General features: G+C 44.4%; 1 protein-coding gene across 1 annotated transcript; it reads right to left on the bottom strand.

Moving 5' to 3' along the window:
* Positions 1-1,822: 1,822 nt before the first annotated feature.
* CCT5 (chaperonin containing TCP1 subunit 5) lies at positions 1,823-20,908 on the bottom strand. Its single transcript, XM_077309828.1, has 11 exons — positions 20,655-20,908; positions 17,489-17,549; positions 17,230-17,394; positions 15,980-16,178; positions 15,295-15,487; positions 14,943-15,092; positions 10,018-10,137; positions 9,750-9,935; positions 5,962-6,099; positions 2,774-2,954; positions 1,823-2,203 (listed from the first exon to the last, which is right to left on the bottom strand). The coding sequence occupies exons 1-11, from the start codon at positions 20,757-20,759 to the stop codon at positions 2,076-2,078; spliced, it is 1,626 nt and encodes a 541-aa protein (XP_077165943.1). The 5' UTR covers positions 20,760-20,908; the 3' UTR covers positions 1,823-2,075.
* Between the last annotated feature and the right edge of the window lie 116 nt (positions 20,909-21,024).

Genomic DNA, 21,024 nt, shown 5'->3' with positions numbered 1-21,024 from the left:
TAGAATTTCCACATGCAAGGGCAATTACTACACTCACCACCAACTCTTCCTCAGGATTTCCTGTCCTCAGCAGCTGCATCTCAAGGGGTATGTGAGGCTGCAGCAGGAGGGAAGGGTGGGTCCTGCTTCTATGGAGGGAATGCTTTCCATCTGTGGAAATTTTAGGATCCACATCTTTACCTTAAACTGCATCACAGAAGAGAAACATAAGCTAGATTTGCTCCCATTCATCCCTTGGTATCATCACCATTTACACCGATACCAAAACTTCACTTCTTGGTGTCCTGCCTCAGCCTGGGCAAAAGATGCTAGAGTGGGTGGCCCTGGTAGCGTCTCCCCAGCAAGCAGCAGGCATCAAAGTAATTCCTACACACACACACACAATTAGAAGAGTGAACACAACAAAACGTATCTTCAATGCCTGCGTCAAGATCCTGGAAAGCCAGAACTCATTTAGATCCCTCGCACCCCAATCTTTCTTAGTAGGTAGAAGCTGATTCAATGGCTGTATCTGGAACACTGCCAGATGTCACTATCGCCTTTCCTTTTTGGCCACATGGCCCTAGATGATGAGACCTACAGCAATGCTAGGCTATCTGACAATGCCAGGCAAGTTTAGAAATTCTTACCAGCCTTTCCATCCTTATTGGTAGCCAGTGTGAAGCTACGCTCCTGGTCAGTCTCAGTTGAACTTGACCAACCAGTCTTGGATTACGTGAGATCAACAATCCCATTCTAGGCCATAAACTCATTAGAGGGTTTCTATCAAATTACTCCAGCCACTTTATTTTTCCACGTATAAAGCAGCACTTGCTGCACCTCATGTTAGACTCAAGTCTGATATGAGGGCAAGTAAAGAAATAACCTAGGGAATTTAGCATCTGAAACACTATCAACACATCCGCAATCCAACTGCATGCACAGAGAACTAGGGTTGGGTGCTTCAGCCACCGAAACACCCAACCCTACAGAGAACCATCATACCCTTAGTGTCTTCATCTTGTCCATAGAATCCTTACAGTGCTACATTTTGTTCTGTCTTCCTTTCCAGAGAGCACATATGTTACATGTTCCCAGACTGGCCTGTTATAGGGGGCAATAGGCACCTTCAACAATCCCCAGTTCTTTCCACCTCTCCTACCCAAGTGGAGCTGCTGAGGATACATGTGGCCACTACTGCATAGTCCACATAACCTTTCATGGCAGAGGTAGCCATTACAGTGACAATACATAATGTAGCCTCAAGTGAGTCATAAATGATATTTCAATATGAATATCTATTTTCTCATGAGACCTTTCCTTGGCCTCTGATAGAACCCCAATTACAGACACTTCGGTGGTTCCAGGAGCCGCCCTCAAAAGAACAAACACAAACTGAGGAGGCCAAGTCAATATGCAATAGAAGATCTGTTGACCACAAAATATTCAGGCTCTAGCAAATATCAAGACTGCAAGAAACTAGAGAGTAGTGAGAAATAAACCTGAATATCGCCATGCTGACAAAACTACATTTCAACTCATCCTCAAATCATTGTCCTCTTCAAATCAATGGTTCAGATCCAGCTGACCATGTCCATGGTCCCACCTCTGGAAACAGCTCCCACCTCTTGCCGACTAGCCATTTTCACGTGCAGGAGGGGGCAAGGCTATGAAGTTGTACTTTGTAAATGGAAATGATTCTATAACAGAAACACTCATCTGGATCCAAGACAATACCTTCTTTCCATGTTGAGTCCTCCCACCCCTCCCAACTTCCAACCTTGCAAGACCCCAGAAGTAGTTCAGGGCACCAATTTAAGATAAGATGAAAAAATTAGAAGAGTTATACAAACCATGTCCATTAGCTTTAGTATTAATAACATGACATACTAAATGACATTGCAAATGAAGGCCTGTGAGACATAATTTAAGCTGTACGTTTAAATACATTCAACCTTAAAAATGCAGTGATACTTCTGAAAGCCACAACAGTGATTTATTGATCTAACTAAGAATCTCAAACAAATGCAGCTTTTGAACAAGTACTAGCATCTGGCTGAGGTAGCCTCCTGGCCACATGTCTGGGTTGTATGCTTTTATTCTTCAGATTCACCCGGTCTGCGGATATCATCAATCTTCAGGATCATTCTAACCATCTGAGTGGCAAGAGAGATTTGTTGCTTTTTCCCAATCAAAGTTTCTATGACATGTTGCTCTTTCATATCTGCCAAGAGAAGAAGCATTTAAATATGATCACTGCAATTAAATAGCACCAGTACAAGTTAAAGTGAGAATACCCCAGCCCTACCTGGAAGGTTGTCATAAGGTCTCTACCATGGTTTTAACAACAGCTTAAACTAAAACCTGCTAAATTTAAAATGTTTTTGTAAAATGCTAATCAACAAAACTGGACACAAGCAGACATTGGTAGCACTGTCAACCTACGCATGAGATGGGAAGACGGCACAACCAGGAATCAAAGGTGATTAGCGTATTCCAGCCACTTTTTTACTGCCAGTGGATCAAAACTGATAGATGCTGCAGTCAGAGTACCAGAAAGATCTGAACTTCACAGGAAGAGAATTACTGTCTCCTCTAGGAATGTCAGTGCACAAAGTAAATCCAGTAAATCCAGCTGAAAACTCCCATTCTTGCACAAAAAAGGTAGACAGTAAGGGTGAGGGAAGCTATTTTGCAGTAAAGAGCCTGTACACTTTTTTAGTAGAGTTCATATTTACGACTCACTGATGCTATCAGAAGACAAGGAGCACTGAGCACAGTAAAGTTCTCTTACCGTTAGTCCCTTTGTGCAAACAATCGATACCCAGAGCAGGGTTCTCTTCCTTCACCTGGCGAGCGCGCACTTCGGCCATTGTCTGGATGGGATTCATACCACTGTTTTCTGAGAGTGCCATTGGGATTACTTCTAGGGCATCAGCAAAAGCTCTCATGGCATACTGCTCCAGAGAGGGGCACTAGGAAAGCAAATATTAGAAGTGTTCAGTACAAAAACAACTAAGGGAAACAGCTCTAAAAGGAAAAAGTGGTGCTTTGCACAGCACCATTTGGGTATGGACATTAATTTGCCCCACCCTAAAGAGAGGAGTTCCTACTTCCAAGGAAGTGCTGGGGAGAACTGATGATAAAGAGAGGTCAACTAAATGAGAACACATTTGCCTTTTTAGGCAATCTTAGTGAGGAAAAAATGCTAAAAAGATGCCAAGAAATCTAACTGATACCCACAGGATAGAAACTTTTTTACAGCTGCCTGACCCGCATACTCCACTGATCCTTCAGCTAGTTATACAAACTGTTTGATGTCAAAAGCAGGAACATAATAGAGCTTTAAAAAAAGGTAGAGATTCAGAAAGCATCTAAATAAACAAAAAAGTTGCCAGTTTTGGAGGTAGGTACCCAACTGCTACCGATATTTTAAAATTCTACAGCCAATTTGGGGAGGGGCGTATTTTTTGCCACAGTTTATGGTCAAACAGCTCAAGTCAATAATCACTTGAGCATGAATAAAGCCTGTTTGAATAAAGCAGAACTGAGAACTTCCCATCCCACTATGGCAAGAGGAAAAGTCTCCTCGAAGAAGAATGATGCTCCTATACACCCCCATTTGAGAACTGAAATACAGCATTAAAACCCCCATGGCTGAGGTATAGTTCTCAGTGAACCATCCATATATAACCGAAATACAACAATCTAGTAACCAAACAGAACAGGATGGACTGCAAAAAAAATTTTAAGCAGACATTTTTTTAATTTAATTATGAGCTGCACAATTCAACTTGAAAATTATATAATGTTACTTGGATTTTCCATTGTAACCATTTTTAGAAACTGTCAATACACCACTTCTTACATTACTTCTTCTTTTCAAATGTCTTTTCCAATCTACAAAAAAATAAATCTTGCAAAATAATTCCTCAGTAGAGGAGGAAGTTGACTCAAATGTCTGACCAAACAGAAACTATTGGTATGCTGGAAAGGCATCTAGAATTTCTCGATTTAAGCCTAAATTCTGTCCTGCAACCCTGGCAAATATTTTCTGCCCTTGGCAGTGCTTTTTATTTTTATGTGTTTCTTACGTGATATAAAGACAGTCTGACTGTACTGGCCAAGCACATTTGATTTCTTACCCTTCTTCTAAGGCAGTGGTCCCCAAGCCGCGGGCCGCAGCCCGGTGCCAGGCTGCGAAGGCCTTGGCGCCGGGCCGCAGCTCCCTCTCTCCGCCCCCCCGCAGTAAAAAATTTCCGGGGCTGCAAGCTTGCAGCCCGGGAAGCTTGTTACTGTGGGAGGGGGGAGAGGGAATCAGGGCCGCGCCCGCACATCGCACATGCGCCATGTGCGGCCGAAATTGTGCATGCGCAAAAGTGCCATGCATGCGCGATTTCGGCCACACATGGCGCATGCGCACCCGAAATCGCGCATGCGCAGCATGCACAGGTGTGCAGTTGCCCTGCCGGTCCCCAGCCTCAAAAAGGTTGGGGACCACTGTTCTAAGGAACTCTGGGCAAAGTCCTCTCACTCCATCAATCCTAGCATAAATCTTAAGCCAGGAGCGTGATTGGTCCCTGTGCTTTTCAGGGAGAGTAAGGACCTGACCCCCAAAACTATTTACTGGCCCATACTAGCTCCCAATTTTTTTGAGATGGAAAAAAAAAACATCAGTAACTGGTGTCAGGTGCCAATAATTTGAAAATTTCTTGTAACCACAAAAAGTTTTTCCAACTTTGTAGAAACAAAACCATTTGAACAAAAAGATTCATTTTATTAATCCCTTTGATCATGGTCCACTTCTTGTATAATCAAAATAAAAATTAAATTAAAAATAGACTATTAGACAATATTAGTCAGTCCACCAAACTTTTTTGATGGTGAACTTGGCCTTAGCATCTTTTTACAGCTGTCACTGTACAAACATAAAAGGCTAAGGGGTAAGTGGGCGGAGAGTGGGCAGGGCCAGTCTGGGTGAGGGGCCAATCGGAAGGCACAAAGTGCACAAAGTGCCTTCTGATTAGCCCCTCACCAGGACAGACAGCAGTTCTAGCCAGTCAGGGGAGGGCCCAATCGGAAGGCGCAAACCGCCTTCCGATTGGGCCCTCACCAGCACAAGCCAGAGCTCTGGCCAGAAGCCGAACTGACCGCCATAAGTACGCTGTAAGTCCAGCTGCTTGCCTCGCCGCTGGGGAGGCCTGCGGAAGCCGCAGCTATGCCAGAGTGTGGGGGGGGGGCTGGGGATAGCTTCTCCAGGGCTCGCCGAGCACACCTGCTGCCTTGCTGGCCCGCCGGGCGTGCTTGCCGGCTGCGGCGGGGCCTTCTTAGGAATGGGCTTTGAATTCTAGTCAATATATTAAACTATAAAACACAGAATATTAGATGTTGAATTTCAAATGCTGAATGAAGCAGCTAGAAAAACGTGCTCTCCACTTTTTTTTAGGTATTTCTCCACAGTCTGATAAATTAGCATTCTATTTCTCTCACCTTGTTATTTCCCAACAACGCAGGGCATTTATGCTTGCCAGGTTTAACATCCTCCCATCAGCAGTTATGGCGGGGAGATTTCAGAAGATTCCTTACATACAGCGACACTACCCATGTAAACAAGGTTCTATAGAAGCCATACAGCGTGTCTTTTTTTACTGTCCCATACACAATGCCATTCGGGCTAAAGTTCACTCCTAGTTAAATATATTGGCTACTCTGATAAATGTAAGAAACAATTCCTTCTCCCCAATCAGGATCCAGATACAATTGATAAACTGACTAAATTCTTACAAATGGCAATTAAGCTGAGTGAATTTAAGAACTAATTGACTGTATTCTGATTTGTATTATTTTTTATGCCAATAAAAATTGTTGTTGTTGATTGGTGAACTGCTCAACTCCACGTAAGGCAAAATGAAGTTTCCAAGGTAGCATTTCAACTTTGCTACACTCTTCCCTGAGCTACTATCACTGACTGGTCTTCCTTACCTTGTCTGCTGTTTCACTGACAGCCAGAGCACAGGAGATCTCAGCAGCACCACCGCCATAGACAATGCGGTTGTCACGAACCAGATTCCGGATTACACATAATGCATCATGAAGAGATCTTTTGGCTTCTTCAATGATCTTCAATCACAGAAACAGATATACAAAGAGGTGATACATCAGTGTTTGAAAATTAAACTTAGAAATTTTATATGGCCCCCAACAATTAATGTTATCTGATTTAACTTTACTTGTATCTCCACCAGCACTTTAGATTATATTCTTGTAGCAGGTTAATTACTTCCAAGAATAAATTCATGGACATGGAAATTTTTGTAGTGATCATCTCCCATAACATTTGAATTAAAAGTACCGTATATACTCGCACATAAGCCGAGTTTTTCAGCCCTTTTTTTAAGCTGAAAAAGTCCCCCTTGGCTTATATGCGAGTATTTTAAAAAGCTGCCAGAAAGGAGGGTGGGGGGTGGGAGACAAGTATACGTGCCTGAAGAACAGAAGCAGGAACAAAGCATCAAACCCGGGAGGGACAGTGGGAGGGTAGGGAAGAGCAGTCTCCACCTCACCCCCCCTCACTGCCTTAATGAGGCTAGCATGAGGCTAGCACGTGTTGCAGGAAGCTCTGCAGGACAATCTAAAGCCTCTGTCACAGAGGGAGAGCAGAGAGCAGAAGGAGGAAAGGAATGAAAAGTAGAGGAAACAGAAAGAGCACAGGACTGGATATAAAAAGGCAACAGGGGTCAGAGGAAAAGAGGGAGGAGGAGGAGAAAGAGGGAGGAGGAGGGTGGGAAAAATAGGAAATAAAAGATCCTGCCCAAAAGGGAAAGGAAGGGGGAAAAGCTACTATCCAAACACCACCCTCAGCTTATATGCGAGGGGACATGATAGCCCTCTTTAAGTATTTGAAAGGTTGTCACTTGAAGGAGGGCAGGATGCTGTTTCCGTTGGCTGCAGAGGAGAGGACACGCAGTAATGGGTTTAAACTACAACGATATAGGCTAGATATCAGGAAAAAAATGTTCACAGTCAGAGTAGTTCAGCAGTGGAATAGGCTGCCTACGGAGGTGGTGAGCTCCCCCACACTGGCAGTCTTCAAGCAAAGGTTGGATACACACTTTTCTTGAATGCTTTAGGATGCTTAGGGATGATCCTGCGTAGAGCAGGGGGTTAGACTAGATGGCCTGTATGGCCCCTTCCAACTCTATGATTCAATAATGTTTTCCAGCATTTTGTGGTGAAATTAGGTGCCTCAGCTTATATGCGGGGCGGCTTATATGCGAGTATATACGATAGGTCATAATATCACAGGTATAACAAGTGGAAGCCTTATACAGCTGATACAAGTTATGAAGCTTATAAAGAAGGAAACTTAAACATCAAAAGATATATTATTAACTACAAACCAGGGCAAAACATATGTGAGTTACTGGCTAAATTATTGGGAGCATTTCAAACCTTATTTTTGAAGGGTGCTACAACTGTAAAAAGGGTGGAAAACTTAACAGGAACTATCAAAACTTAAGAGGAACTATTGAAGAACGAAAACTTGTTGTACATATCATCCTATCCCTGGTTTTATTTCTCAGAAACGAGTTTACAAGAGGTTATTGCGTGTGAAAAAGCGAAGACATATGAGATTGATGTGGCTAAAAGTGGATAATTGTGCCCAAGCAAAACACCCTCAATTGTTTAGAAAACCCTTAATAATTTAAATAGGCAACAGAGGAATCTTGAATGTGAAGAGGAAATTCTCCAGAAATCTGGGTGGACTATTTTCTATGTGAGAGTGGAGATAGTGAGGCCAGTGATAAGATCTCTGACTTGAAACAAAGCTTAGCCTCAGTTACAGAAATATGGGAGGAATTTGAACTGGTGAGGCCTTAGGCTGATTCATCACCTATAACCAGGCTGCAAGTCCAGAAGGCACTCCCTCTGAACTGTGTGTCTTGTCCCACTTGGTGGGCTTCACTTCAGGCAGAGAGACAGCCAATGACCCCACTCGTTCCGCTGGCACTGTCGCAAGCAGAAGACAGGAAGCGGCGATGGAGCCCACAGTGGAGGCAGCAGTTGTGTCCAAGGGAGAGGAGACAGAGGATCTATCAGGGCTCATTGCTGAGCCTGGCCACCGCTCTGCCCATCCCTCATCCACCTGCATTCCTGACGGGGAGCAAAGCGAGCGGGGCTCAGCACCAGCCCTGGCCAGCTGCAGCGGGTCTTCCAAGGCCACAGGAGGAATTAGGGTTGTGCATGGCGGTGTCTGAACCAGCAATTCCAGGCTGACGCAGCCAGCGCCACGAGGGGGAGGGAGGCACGGGCCACAACTCGGCGCACACACACAGGTGTGGAGCTCTGTGCCTGCATGTGTGTGCCAACTGACGCACCAGTGCCCGCGCCTCCCCCCCCCCCCACGGTGCTGGCTGCGTCGGCCTGGAATGGCCGATTTGGATGCCGCCGGACACAGCCCTAAGAGGAATGGATGCTGTGGCAGCTGGCAAGGCCTAGCACTGAGCTCTACTCATGCTGCCGCAACAACTGTCACTCATCTTCCTTGGTACTCCTGGCCAGCCGCTGCCCCGCCCATCCCTCATCCACCTGCACTCCTGATGGATGGTAGAGGCGGCAGCAGCATGGCTCAGTGCCAGGCCTCATCAGCTGCTGCCCCCACCCATCCCTCAGGAGTCCCCAGCGAAAATCTGATTCTCTGATTTTTTTAAATCTATAAGCAACAAGTATAAAATTTTCCTGAAATCCCTGGCAATCTACATAACAGTGGTTGAATCCAACTAGTATGGATCTCATTATAATATTGACATTGAGGGACTGCATGTTCCACAGTTTCTACATGTCCAGAGCCATAGGGGAATTTCCTTTCCAGATAAGGTATTTCCTATATTCTCTTTCTATTACCGTTCAGGGGAGGACGTTACAGAGTGCTAAAGTGAAGGCCCCCCTATGACTAAGTACTTTAAGTTTGGTTAGGTATGTCATAGGGGAGGACAATGATCTATTCAGCTTGCCAACAATAAATGCTGGATTACTAGCTATGTCCATTAATCTCTGTTTAACGCCTTTTTTGCCTGATCATACCCCATACTCAAGAGGAGCTCCAGAGAGTAGGGCAAGGCCATGAAGGAAGGATAATCTAAGCCAGTAATATAGAGCAAATTCAAAACCTTTGATGGCATATAGAGTCTACAATTGAATAAAAGAGTAGGAACAATTACATAGGGAAAGGAATTCTAAAGAGTTGTCATCCTATTACAACTTTCAAGGCTCGAGCTACAATTAGGAAGCCTTCAGTTAGGAAGCCTCTTTTGACTTGGGGAAGTTTGATGTGATTATCTGACCAGCAGATTATTTAAGTGCCAAAATTCAAACACACTTTCCATGATATCCACCTTTAAAATTTTACGGAGCTTTGCTTCTACAGCCTCACTTAACCCTGTTCCCTAGAATGCCCATCAGCATACCTACTTACAGCCAGAGAATTGGTGAGATTCAAATGAGCTGACACCCATCCATAAAGAACAATTAGCTTTATCATTATTAACTTCCCACCTCAAACACATTGAAAAAAAAAATCAGATTACCAGCATCCCAGCACTCAAACCTCTAATACCAGTCTGCTCAAACTGGTATTGGCATACTTCTTTGTATTTCTTATTTCTAAAATTCAAGATGCATTACTGGAGTGAATCATCATTCCTTCTCACAAGCACATAGGGACTTCAAAAATTGCAGGACAAGGTATCTGATGAAATTATTGAACTCACCATTTTGTTTCCACCTCTAATGAAGATGGTGACAGCTCTGGAATTCTGACACTGCTCAATGACTAGCATTTTGTCCTTCGTAGTCCCAAAGGAGATCTCCCGGACGATGCCAGCAAAGCCTAGTTTTTCAGCTGTGAGTTCACAGAATCGAGGAACAATGCGCCCTCCAGTTGCAATGGCGATTAGCTGAAAGCAACCAGGCAAAGCCATGAAAGGAAAGAGCCCCACAGAATACAGAGAAAGAAGAATCATCAATCCATTTACTTACTTCTATTTCTGGTCCACCAACCCAACGGACAGCAGGCAACTCATTCTGAAGCAGTAAGTGATTGGCCTCATCATCAAATCCCCACTGGCAAATAGCTAGGTTCGCACCAGTGTCTTTGATCTAAAAAACAAACAAATAAAAATGATGCATTAAAATGTATTAAACTACACAACAAAGGAACAAACACATGCCAAATATATACAAAGTTTTAAAAAATTACTCTGTACATATAGAAGCAAAAATGTCAGGACTGAGTATACTCAGCTGAGTATATTTGGGTAAATATAAAAGGAGTTGGAAATAAGAGTGGTATTACTGTGGGGGGTCTACTACAGACCACCAAGGCCGTCAGAGGACTTGGATGAGATACACTCCTAGATCAAATTACACAATTTTCAAAGAAGGGGGAAACAGTGGTCATGGGGGACTTCAATTACCCAGATATCTCTTGAAGACCAAATCTGCTAAAAATACAAAATCCATTAATTTCTTAACTTGCCTTGCCAACAGTTTCATTTCCCAGAAAGTAGAGAGGGGAACCAGGGGGATTGCTATTTTGATTCTAACCAACAGGGAAGAACTGGTAGATGAGGTGGAAGTAGTGGGCACACTTGGTAGCAGTGAACATGTAATTCTGGAATTTATAATTGTGGGAAAGAGTAAACCTTTACGTTGTCAGACGTATAGACTGGACTTCAGGAAAGAAGATTTTAACAGACTTAAGGTATGCTGGGTATAGTCCCGTGGTCAGAAAGACTTAAAGAGATAGGAGCCCAAGAGGGCTGGGGGTTTCTTAAAAGTGAAATACTGAAAGCTCAATCACAAACCATTCCCTTGAGAAGAAAAGATGGAAGGAGACTAAGGAAGTCAAGGTGGCTCCATAAGCAGCTGTCAAGGAGGGAGAATCGGTGGCCTTCAGAGAACTGTCCAGGTTACTTGGTCCTTCACCAATCCCGGATCCACAAGGGGGGGGGGGTGGCAATTCTGGTTCGGGAGACTTTCTCCTATAGGGCTCTCTCGGTGCCAGAAACCGGTGGAGTATGTTGGTATTGGGATAGGACTTGGTTGAGAGCTTAGCTATCTGGCTGGTATACCGCCCGTCCAACGTACCACCAGGTGCCCTGCCCCGTTAATCCCCGTTAAGACTGTTAATCCTGGGTGACTTCAACGTCAGGACTTTCATCTTCAGTAGCGATCCCCAACCTGTGGGCCGCGGACCACATGTGGTCCGTCGACTAACTGGAGGTGGGCCGCGAAGGACGCCTTCTCCGCCCCCCCCGGCCCTTTATTTCATCCACGATCCGGCAGGCACACATGGGACTATCTCGTTGCAGAGAAACAAGCCCAGGGTTCCTCTTGATTTGTCATTGTCATGAGTTAAAATTTCCATGAAAATAAAATGTTCCTTATGTTCATTGTTGTGCCGTTTCTGTATCTTATTTTAGAATCATAGAATCATAGAGTTGGAAGGGGCCATACAGGCCATCTAGTCCAACCCCCTGCTCAACGCAGGATTAGCCCTAAGCATCCTAAAGCATCCAAGAAAAGTGTGTATCCAACCTTTGCTTGAAGACTGCCAGTGAAGGGATGTTTAAACATTACCATAGCGACCAGAGTCAGAGAGCGTTAGGGCAGTGGTTGAGAGTAGAGGAGTAAATTACCCCCCCCCCACTGGGCCTCAGTAAAATTGTCAAGCGTTGAATGATCCCCGGTGATAAAAGGGTTGGGGACCACTGATCTTCAGGACTTGGCGGGGACCTGGAGTCATCCATGGCGACACTGGGGCTCGCGCATTTTGTAACCGCCCCCCCACCACGCCAGCCACAGGCTTGATTTGATTTTCGGTGCCGGGATAGAGGTGGATCTGGATGCAGCGTTGACTGTGCCATGTTCAGACCACTACGTCTACAGGCCCAATTCAGGAACCCACCCCCTCCTCAGTTGGGCGGCGGGCGCCTTTTAGCCCGCCTGCGAACACTTATGGAAAATCGCATTTGCAAGCTCTCACCTGGCCCAATTATTTAGGGTAGTTCGGTCACTTACTGCCCAAATGGATGGGAAGTGTGTGAAGGGAGGGGAGGCGGTGTCCCGCACACTCCTCTTAGACCTAGAGATCTCTGAACACTGGGAATGGATCCAGCTGGTAGAGGCTCCTAGCGCGGCATTTCCGTTTGTTTTTGGCTTGGACTGGTTGCACAGGGATGACCCGAGTGCGAGCTGGAGGTCCCATGTCCTCCGCTTCAATGATCGCGGATGCAGGCACCATTGCCGGCATGCCACCCCGGACAGTAACGTGGAAGGGCGGAGGGAACACACAGCATTGTGCCGCCCCAGATTTCTGGGGTTGCCTAAGGAATATTGGGACTTGCAGAATGTGTTTGATGAGAAGGAATGTGATCAATTGCTGCCCCACCGAAAGACAGATTGTGCCACTGAACTGAAGTCAGGGGAACCGCCCCCTAAAGCGAAACTGTATTCCACGAGCCCCTGGCAGATGGTGGAATTGCGCGCCTTTTTGGATAAAAATTTGGCACGCAGGTTCATTCGCCCCACCACCTCCCCTGTGGCTGCGCCGGTGCTGTTTGTATAGAAGAAGGATGGCACCTTGAGACTATGTACAGATTACAGGGGTCTGAATGCTGTGCCCACTTCTAACGCCTACCCCCTCCCCTTAATCAAGGATTTGTTGGGCCATCTGGGGAAGGCACAGATTTTTACTAAGTTGGAGGCGTACTACAGAGTGAGAATTAAGAAGGGGCACGAGTATCTCACAGCGTTTAACACCCCGCTAGGACAGTTTGAGTACCCTGTCATGCCATTCGGGTTGGCCAACACACCCGGCGTGTTCATGAACATAATTAATGAAGTCATGCATGACTTATTGTATAAAGGGGCCCTGGTATAACTACATAATATTTTGCTGTATTCAGAGAACCCCTCTGAGCAAGTACAGTTGGTGAGGGAAGTCCTGCACCACGTGCAAGCAATATGTAAAACAGTCCAAATCTGAGTTCCACAAAAGCTGTGTGGATTTCTTGGGCTACTGGGTGTCCTTCTCCCCCACCTCACCCCGGCCCTTTACTCCATGAAGCCATGGAGCTTGATGGGACATTCTCCCACCTCCACACATGCCGCTTTCCTGCCCGCTTTCGGTGGGGCCCCCACACCCCCACCATCACGCAGTGCATTGGACTCTCCCAGCCCTGGTGTTGTGCACGTGCGCTACATCAGGGCAGCCCACATACACCAAGAGATTTTGTCCCCTGTGCTTTCTCAGGATGAGGCTGGGCATGCTACCCCAACACAAGGACCCAGCAGCAGCCTGGCACAACCACTGCTGTGCAAAATCAGTCAACGTAACTTCCTAGTCATGCTTAAAGTGCCTCATCGACTACCTTAAAGCCTCTCTTATATCTGGGGCAATGTTAGGACCCAAATAACCTAAGGACACAGGTACCCATGAGTAGAACACTGAGATGGCTATCAAGAAACTGTACAAAGGAAGGTTGATTTCAATTTGGGTTGGAAATCATACTGGAGAGAGGGAGGAACAGAACTTCTGCTGCAGAAGAAACATTCTTATGCTTAGATAGTTGTTTTGGGATGATCCAGAATGAGGATGAAATGTAAAGAACAGATGCCTGAAAGATCCCTTTTGGAACAATGAGCTTACAGCAGTGGTCCCCAACCTTTATTAGGCTGGGGACCGGCAGGGTATCGGGCCGCGCCTGCGCATCGGGCCGCACCCGGAAGCCATGCTGCGGATCGGGCGGCGCCCGCGAGCCACGCCCGCGGATCGGGCCGCACCCGCAGGCCACGCCTGCGGATTGGGCCGCACCCGCGGGCGCTGCCTGCACGGGCGCAGCCTGGCCCCGATTCCTTCTCCCCGCCCTCCCGCAGTAAGTAGCTTCCCGGGCCGCAAGCTTGCGGCCTGGGAAGTTTTTTTACTGCGGGGGGGGGGGGGCGGGGAGAGGGAGCTGCGGCCCGGCGCCATGGCCTTCGCGGCCCGGCACCGGGCCGCGGCCCGCAGGTTGGGGACCACTGGCTTACAGGATTGGTGTCAGCCCAGATGAGACCTATGAGTGTTATTTTGTTGTAATGGAAGAAGGGTACAGAGATTCCCTGGCCAATGGAAGTTTTTGGAAGATATAATTCACTGTCATCTGCTCAGTATTTTCAGTTGTACCCCATTCCTTGTGGGAGGATCTAATGTATGAGGCCCAGCACTGGGTGTTATTTTCCTCTCAAACTCACCTTTCATAAGTCTAGGAAGAACAGTTATTGCTACAGGGGTGATGGTGGTAACAAGAAACAAAAAATAACCCTTATGAGAATATTGATTTGCTCCTCTCATTTGCAGAAATTAGAAGATGGTGGTCTTGATGTAGTGAGAAATCTGAACTGAGAAGAGCATATGATTCCTCAGATCACTCTGCTGATTGCCATGCTTGTGCCTTCAAGTAAACTCATAATAATTTGTAAATGATATGAATCATTTTGTCCAGGGTGTCCTAGTGGTGGAGGCAGTTATAAGAAGCAGTAGAGGGCCCTCTGTCATGCACTCCCACAATTCAAGGAGTGAGACAGGTATTGCCTACTTAAATCTATAGAATAAAAGTGGTAGATGAATAAGTTTTCTGCTGGCTGGCGGGCAAGGTTTTAGCGCTCTGCATAGTATCATGATCATCCCAATGAATAGAAAAACAGGATTATTTGAAGTTTCACAGACATGGCATTTAGCTTTCTGGTGTGAAGTTCACGCCCCTTGAATAAAACACTCTTCATATAATTGAGTAAGAGATGTCATTTGACAGCATTGTTAAGAATGACTGGGATACTGAGAGCAAATTTTATGAGTTTTAAAGAGCCTTGATTTCAGATATAAATAACAGAGCATAACAGGAAAAAGAACACATAATTCTAACCTGCTTCACCATCTCGTCAAACTTCTCCTTCTCATACTTCTGCAATGCTTTGTAGTCTTCCACAGAAGTTACATCAAGCTTGTGTTTAGTTTTTGGCTTAGGAGGTTCAAACGGACAAGTCAGAATGGCAATTTTAGCATCATGAACTTCCTAGGAAAAAAACAGTTGCATTTTAAATTGCAGTAACAAAATTAAAAAGTTATTATTTCAAGAGCAGTCCATATGTATTTAAAACCATTCAAGATACTTTTAAAGTGAGATATGATGAAATAAAGCAAGAAACAAGGAAATCCAGAGTCAGCTACTTTATTCAGAAACATGTACCCCTCAATAACCAAAAAGGGTCACTCACTTTAGGCATCTGGGGATGGCTGAAGTCCTTATCCACAATCACACCTTTTATCAGTTGAGTGTCCTCCAGTCGACCACCAACTTTGCCTTGGACTTTTATCAATTCAAAGTCAACGTCTTTGCGTTCCATGTCTGCCACAGTCAGTATTGCATTTACAGCTATTTCAGCCATCTGTCGGTGGCACCGATTTATTCTAAATACAAAAGGAGGCTATCAGATAATAAAAATGAGTAAACAAATATTATGTATTGCTGAGTCCGATGGGCATTTGAAAACATGCACCTTAAACTATGTCTCAGCCAGCTTCAGCATTACACTCAGTGACCTGGCCAAAACTGATCACCAATTGAGTAGAATAAACAAGTAAAATTATGACAATTTGCACACAGTATTTCATTTACTTGTTGTAACAGGAATATGAACACAGATGTGCACTGTGGACTGAATATTCAACCAATTAAATCAGGCAACTATGAAATCGAAGTCACAATAGTCCTTTTCCCACAGTTTTTACTAAAGCACAACATGCAACATTTTTAGTCATAAGTAAATATTGGTAATGTGGCTACTCTACTCAGTAACTCCTTTTTTTAATGATTCCGTAACCACTATTTTACCAGGGGACTCTTAACCACCTCAAAAACAACAGCAAAATTTCATTTCTCAGGATTTGACCAATACATACACTTTCGATCCAAGAGTTGTCTTTGCAGTCTGAATGAGGGGCTCGGTATTATCTGGGTCAACAGGAAAACTATCACTAATCTTATCCAAATGTTCAAGGGCAATGCGAGAAGCCTGTTCATAACCATCTGCTATTCTGATAGGATGAATACCACGATCCAACAGCTGCTCTGCCTGTTCCAGAAGCGCACCTGCCAGAACTTCAAGACCAAACATATAACAAATTGATGATGTTATAATACAGATATGGTCTGCTTACCACACTTGTATCCCCCAAAGTTAAGGAATATATGCTTTGTTTACTTACACTAAAAAACACATAAGAACCTTTTTTTTTTTTTTGCTATGCGGTGATTTCAGATCACATAGTCACCAGCCATGAGTAGAAATTAAAGGATAACCAGATGAACAGCCAGTACCTGTGACAAGTTGCTAATCTCTGGCCCTATCCTTTCAAACCATGAATTATCAATCACTATGAACTATCTGATGGACAATCTTTTCTTCACAGTCATTTCTTTACAAAGAAAGGCAACCTTTCGTAAAATCATACATTCAACTGGCATACGTTCATTTCTAAGAAGCTATTTAGCATTAAGCTAAGATTTTATTTTAAACTCTGTAAAGAAATACTAATTAACTATCCTGACCCACCATTTCAAATACAAAAAGTTGTGCATAACAATAACCTATTTTTTTAACTTGCTTCTTTTACAGTACTCTTTAAACAGAATACAAAAAAATGTACAATTAGTTCAAAGAATGATGCAGGAAGGCAGGAATTTCTGAATACAAACTCTTGCTCACTGGCACAGATTATAGGATATGGTTAAGAAAGTTCAAAATCCTAATCCTTTGTTTTGGCTATTCTTAAAAAATACTGAACTCAGAAATTTATGAAACAATTTAATAGGGCTTGTTCTAAATGGATAATCAGGGCAGTTCTACTATATTACAATCAACAGGCTACTGGCTTTTTCTGTAGTAGCACATGATCCCCTGCAATAAACTGAATTCCTCTGTTCTTTCCCTTCACACAGAAGGACTAAGGCAGGTATAATCTGCTTAACTTCTCTAACATTTCAACACAATAATTCTGTTTTTATAATCAGAACATGGAAAAATGAAAAGTATACTCTAGTATACAGTCTCCACTGTATTTTAGTCTCACCTTTACTTTTAAAATAATGCCATTGGAAGTAACTTTTTTAACTTATAAAATTACCACGGGATTTGCAAAATTAATCTTACCAACAACCCCTGTGGTGCCATCCCCAATCTCATCATCTTGAGATTTCGCCAGCTCAACCATAAGTTTAGCAATCTGATGCTCCACATCCATCATGCTCAAAATGGTAGCACCATCATTTGTCACTGTCACATCACCATCTTTGTCAACCATCATTTTATCAAGGCCTGCAATAAAGAAATAGTGACGGTCAACATAAGCAGAAAAAGCCTTACAAACAAAAAAGGCAAAAAGTTCATAATATCAAATCTTTATGCTTACCATTAGGCCCAAGTGATGTTCTGAGTGTATTTGCTACTGCCTTAGCTGCCATTATGTGGGACTATTAAAAAAAAAAGGTATTATTACAAAAATATAAGGTTTCAAGAGCTCTTAACAGGGTTTAGTCCAATAAGAGAAATAAGCCTTTTCTGCTAACCAGAACCAATAACAGGGGAAGCATGCATGTGCAATATCCCCAAAACTTTTTGGATCAGGCCAAATCAATTCAGACAAATCCAAAAAGTGAAGGGGCATCTGTGCAATTCAGACCGAACCCAAAAGATTACAATTGTGTGTGTGTGTGTGTATGTACGCGCGCACACTTGCCTACTTCAGAGTACCACTTTGTGTAATCATACTCCTTCCCAGGTTAGTGAAGACAGGAGTATGGATTCACTTTTGTGGCTGAGATTCAAAGCAGAGCCTTGACAGCATTTTATGCTGACAGCTGCAAGATGGCATATGTATTGGGGCAATTTTAGGAACCTAGTTTTAAATTGCTTGTGGGTCGGATTGTGGGGTATTATTTTTATCAACAGACAGCTCCTGAAATTCAACATCACTGCACTGGGTCATTTTGATGTTTCTGTGACCTAGTAAATACATGCAACACAGTAAAGTTGGAAAGCAACACAGTGATATTTTAAACTCATCTGATGAAACCAGAAATGCTATTCTGAATGTTCCTGTAGGTTAAAATAAAAAAATAGAAGTAGACAACCAGTATAGCATGTCAGAATCCGGGACCTTTCCCTCTCAAGCGCTACTACATCATTCTCATGAGGGATGTACTAAAAGAGATAACAAGAATGCCCTCTGGAAACAATGGGAGATGCCAGAAGATCCACTGGGTATAATGGCAGCCAGGAATGCCAACTGATTTTCATGGACTCCACTGAAGTACACCAAAGCATCAAAAAGGTTCAGTGAAAGCAAATCTGCTGTGAGTAGAGATGTAAATTTTCAAGAAATGTTGACTTCATTGGAAAAAAGTTTTTTCCACCAATTTTTATAGAAATGGAAATTTTGAAGAAAACTAAAATACAAACACTACTTACTGTCCTATCAAACCCAAAATAAATTTACTGCATAATTTTTCATTTACGATATTAAATTGCATTATCTGACATATTTACAGAATTTAAAAATTACAAATGCCTTCGTTTTATACAAGCAAAATTGCAAATACACTGAATACAAGAAAACTGCAAGCCTGTACCTGTATCTTTGAGCAAATACCTAGGTCTGTGATGACATTTTTATTTATTTTAATAACATTTATATACCACTCTCCCCTGAGGCTCAGTGCGGCTTACATAGAACTTAGCAGACCAGGAACAATACAGAAAACATGTATTGACATACTGACATATCCCAGAGCGAACTCATGGCTCCTGAGCATGAACTCAGTGCTCTGGGACTATCATTTCCCTCTAGGGCAGTGGTCCCTGGTGATAAAAAGGTTGGGGACCACTGCCCTAGAGGGAAATGATAGTCCCAGAGCACTGAGTTCATGCTCAGGAGCCATGAGTTCACTCACTGAGGCCCGGGGGGGGGGGAATAGTCTTTTGCCGAGGGATATCGCCACCACCTAAGCCCCTGCTCCACTTGCTTTCTCGTCGGCGCCCCTGACTTCATGCCGCCCAGTGGGGGGGCACTGCCAGTAGCAGCTGTGCAGTGCCACGCTGAGGGGGAGCCCCAGCCATGGCGGCCGCTGGAGAGCACCAAGGTGAGCCAGTGGCGGAGTGGCAGGGCAGCCCCGAGGCAGCAGCTGGGGAAGAGGACGAGGAGAGCTGCGGCCTGGTACCGGTCCCCGGACCGGGGGTTGGGGACCACTGCTCTAGGGGTTGTCATTCCAGGTACAGAATGGGTGTTCTCTAAATTCGTTCCATATTTCTTTGCAATTTTTGTATACTGTAAATAGGACACAAGTCAACTAACATTCCTGGCTCCCATAACATTCAGTGGGCCTTCAGGAATCAGTTTTCCCATGCTCATTGTTTGCTTTAGTACATTCCTTTTCATTAATTTTCCTTATGTATTGGGGGTGGAAAAGCATCCACATTTGTCCAAATCAACACTCTAATCCTTTTTAAAAAATAGAACATTTGCCACAATTTACATACAAACTCATACTTTCATCTGCAACATCCATAGCCACACCACATCAGGACTACTAGACTTAAGCACTGTACACTCAATAAATACATGTACATGTGTTTGTAAGGAAAATAAAATGCTTGCCAATTCAAAAAAACAAACAAAAAACACACATGGCTAAGTATGTGTTTGGTTTTTTTTTTTATTTGGGGGGGGGGTTTACATTCAGCTTTCCACTTTTACCCATATACACATTTGTGAGGAAGTACCAACTTATGTTCACTTTATGATGAAACTGGGGACCAGTTAGTGTAGGGTTTAAACCACATGTTCAGCTGTACAAGTGCTGAAAGCAATGTGACAGTCACCCAGCACACACGTGTATTATGAGGCCTAATGTAAAAATCATGTAATATTACATTTATTCTATGGTTTTATCATATTAAACAGTACTTTAAATTGCTATATTTTAACACTATAATTTAAACTCTTGATTGCTGGATCATTATGATTTGTTGGTCTTCGAGCGTATAACACATTCTGATCCATTCACACATCTATTAAAAATCAAGCATACACAAATACCATACACTGTAACTTCTGCATGCACACTAACGCTTATACCCAGAATAAGCCTCTATTGGTCCCTTAAACTCAAACTTTGCAAGCGGTAAGAATCAAGGATGAGCCATAAATAATTTTTTAAATATTATTATTATATTACCAACCCATGCACACCGGGTTGTCAGATGCAGGCTGGTAAGTACGGGGAGAGTTTAGGGGTAAAGCCTGAGGAGGATGGTATTTGGGGGCGGACTGAAAAAGGGTGCAAAAGTCGTCATAAAGCATAAAGAGAGCCAGCAGGGTCTGATGGTCACTGTAGTCCCTGGCCTCTGAAGCCCCATTTTGGCAAGCCCTGCCACCGAGCCGACCTTTTCTCAGGCCAAGCTGACCTCTGCTGCTTTGAGATCAGGTGTGAACCAGGAGATCTCCAAGCTGGAGGCTGGCAACCAGACAGGCGCTCCCTGCACTGGAGCGCGGCCTGCTCGCCCTTCGCCTCCCCTACCTTGAGGGCCTCGAGGCCCGTGGTGCGGCTCTTCCGCTCCTGGTCCTTCAGGATGAGGAAGGGCCTCCCGTACTCGTCGAAGGCTAGCGTGCCCATGGCCGACATGATGCCGAGAAAGAAGAGCCGGGTGTCCGCCTAACGGAAAGAATGGCCACGGCCCCGCGTGGATGCGCCCGGCAACGCTCCGTCTCGCGAGACCTCCCAAAGCCCCGCCCACCCTTCTTCTGGAAACGTCGGCGGAGAGGCGGTGCGCACGCGCAATGGCGTGGGAAGGGATCCGGCGGGCGCGATCTGACCTTCGGGTTTCAAATAGAACACCGTTCTCCCCCTCCTCGTCTCGGCTATGAGAGAACAAGCCGCCCTCACGGAA

This window comes from Paroedura picta, chromosome 14 (assembly GCF_049243985.1).
Source record: "Paroedura picta isolate Pp20150507F chromosome 14, Ppicta_v3.0, whole genome shotgun sequence".
Lineage (NCBI taxonomy): Eukaryota > Metazoa > Chordata > Lepidosauria > Squamata > Gekkonidae > Paroedura > Paroedura picta.
Note: the sequence above shows the minus strand (reverse complement) of the source record. Positions and strands in the feature narration are given on the sequence as shown.

Excerpts from the sequence above, each read along its gene's own strand:
- CCT5 (XM_077309828.1), bottom strand. The coding sequence starts at position 20,759 with ATGTCGGCCATGGGCACGCTAGCCTTCGACGAGTACGGGAGGCCCTTC. Across the intron at positions 16,179-17,229 it reads TGGCACCACAGGGGTTGTTG|TTCTGGCAGGTGCGCTTCTG; the intron begins GTAAGATTAATT and ends TTGGTCTTGAAG. Across the intron at positions 6,100-9,749 it reads TTAGAGGTGGAAACAAAATG|ATCATTGAAGAAGCCAAAAG; the intron begins GTGAGTTCAATA and ends CTGTGATTGAAG.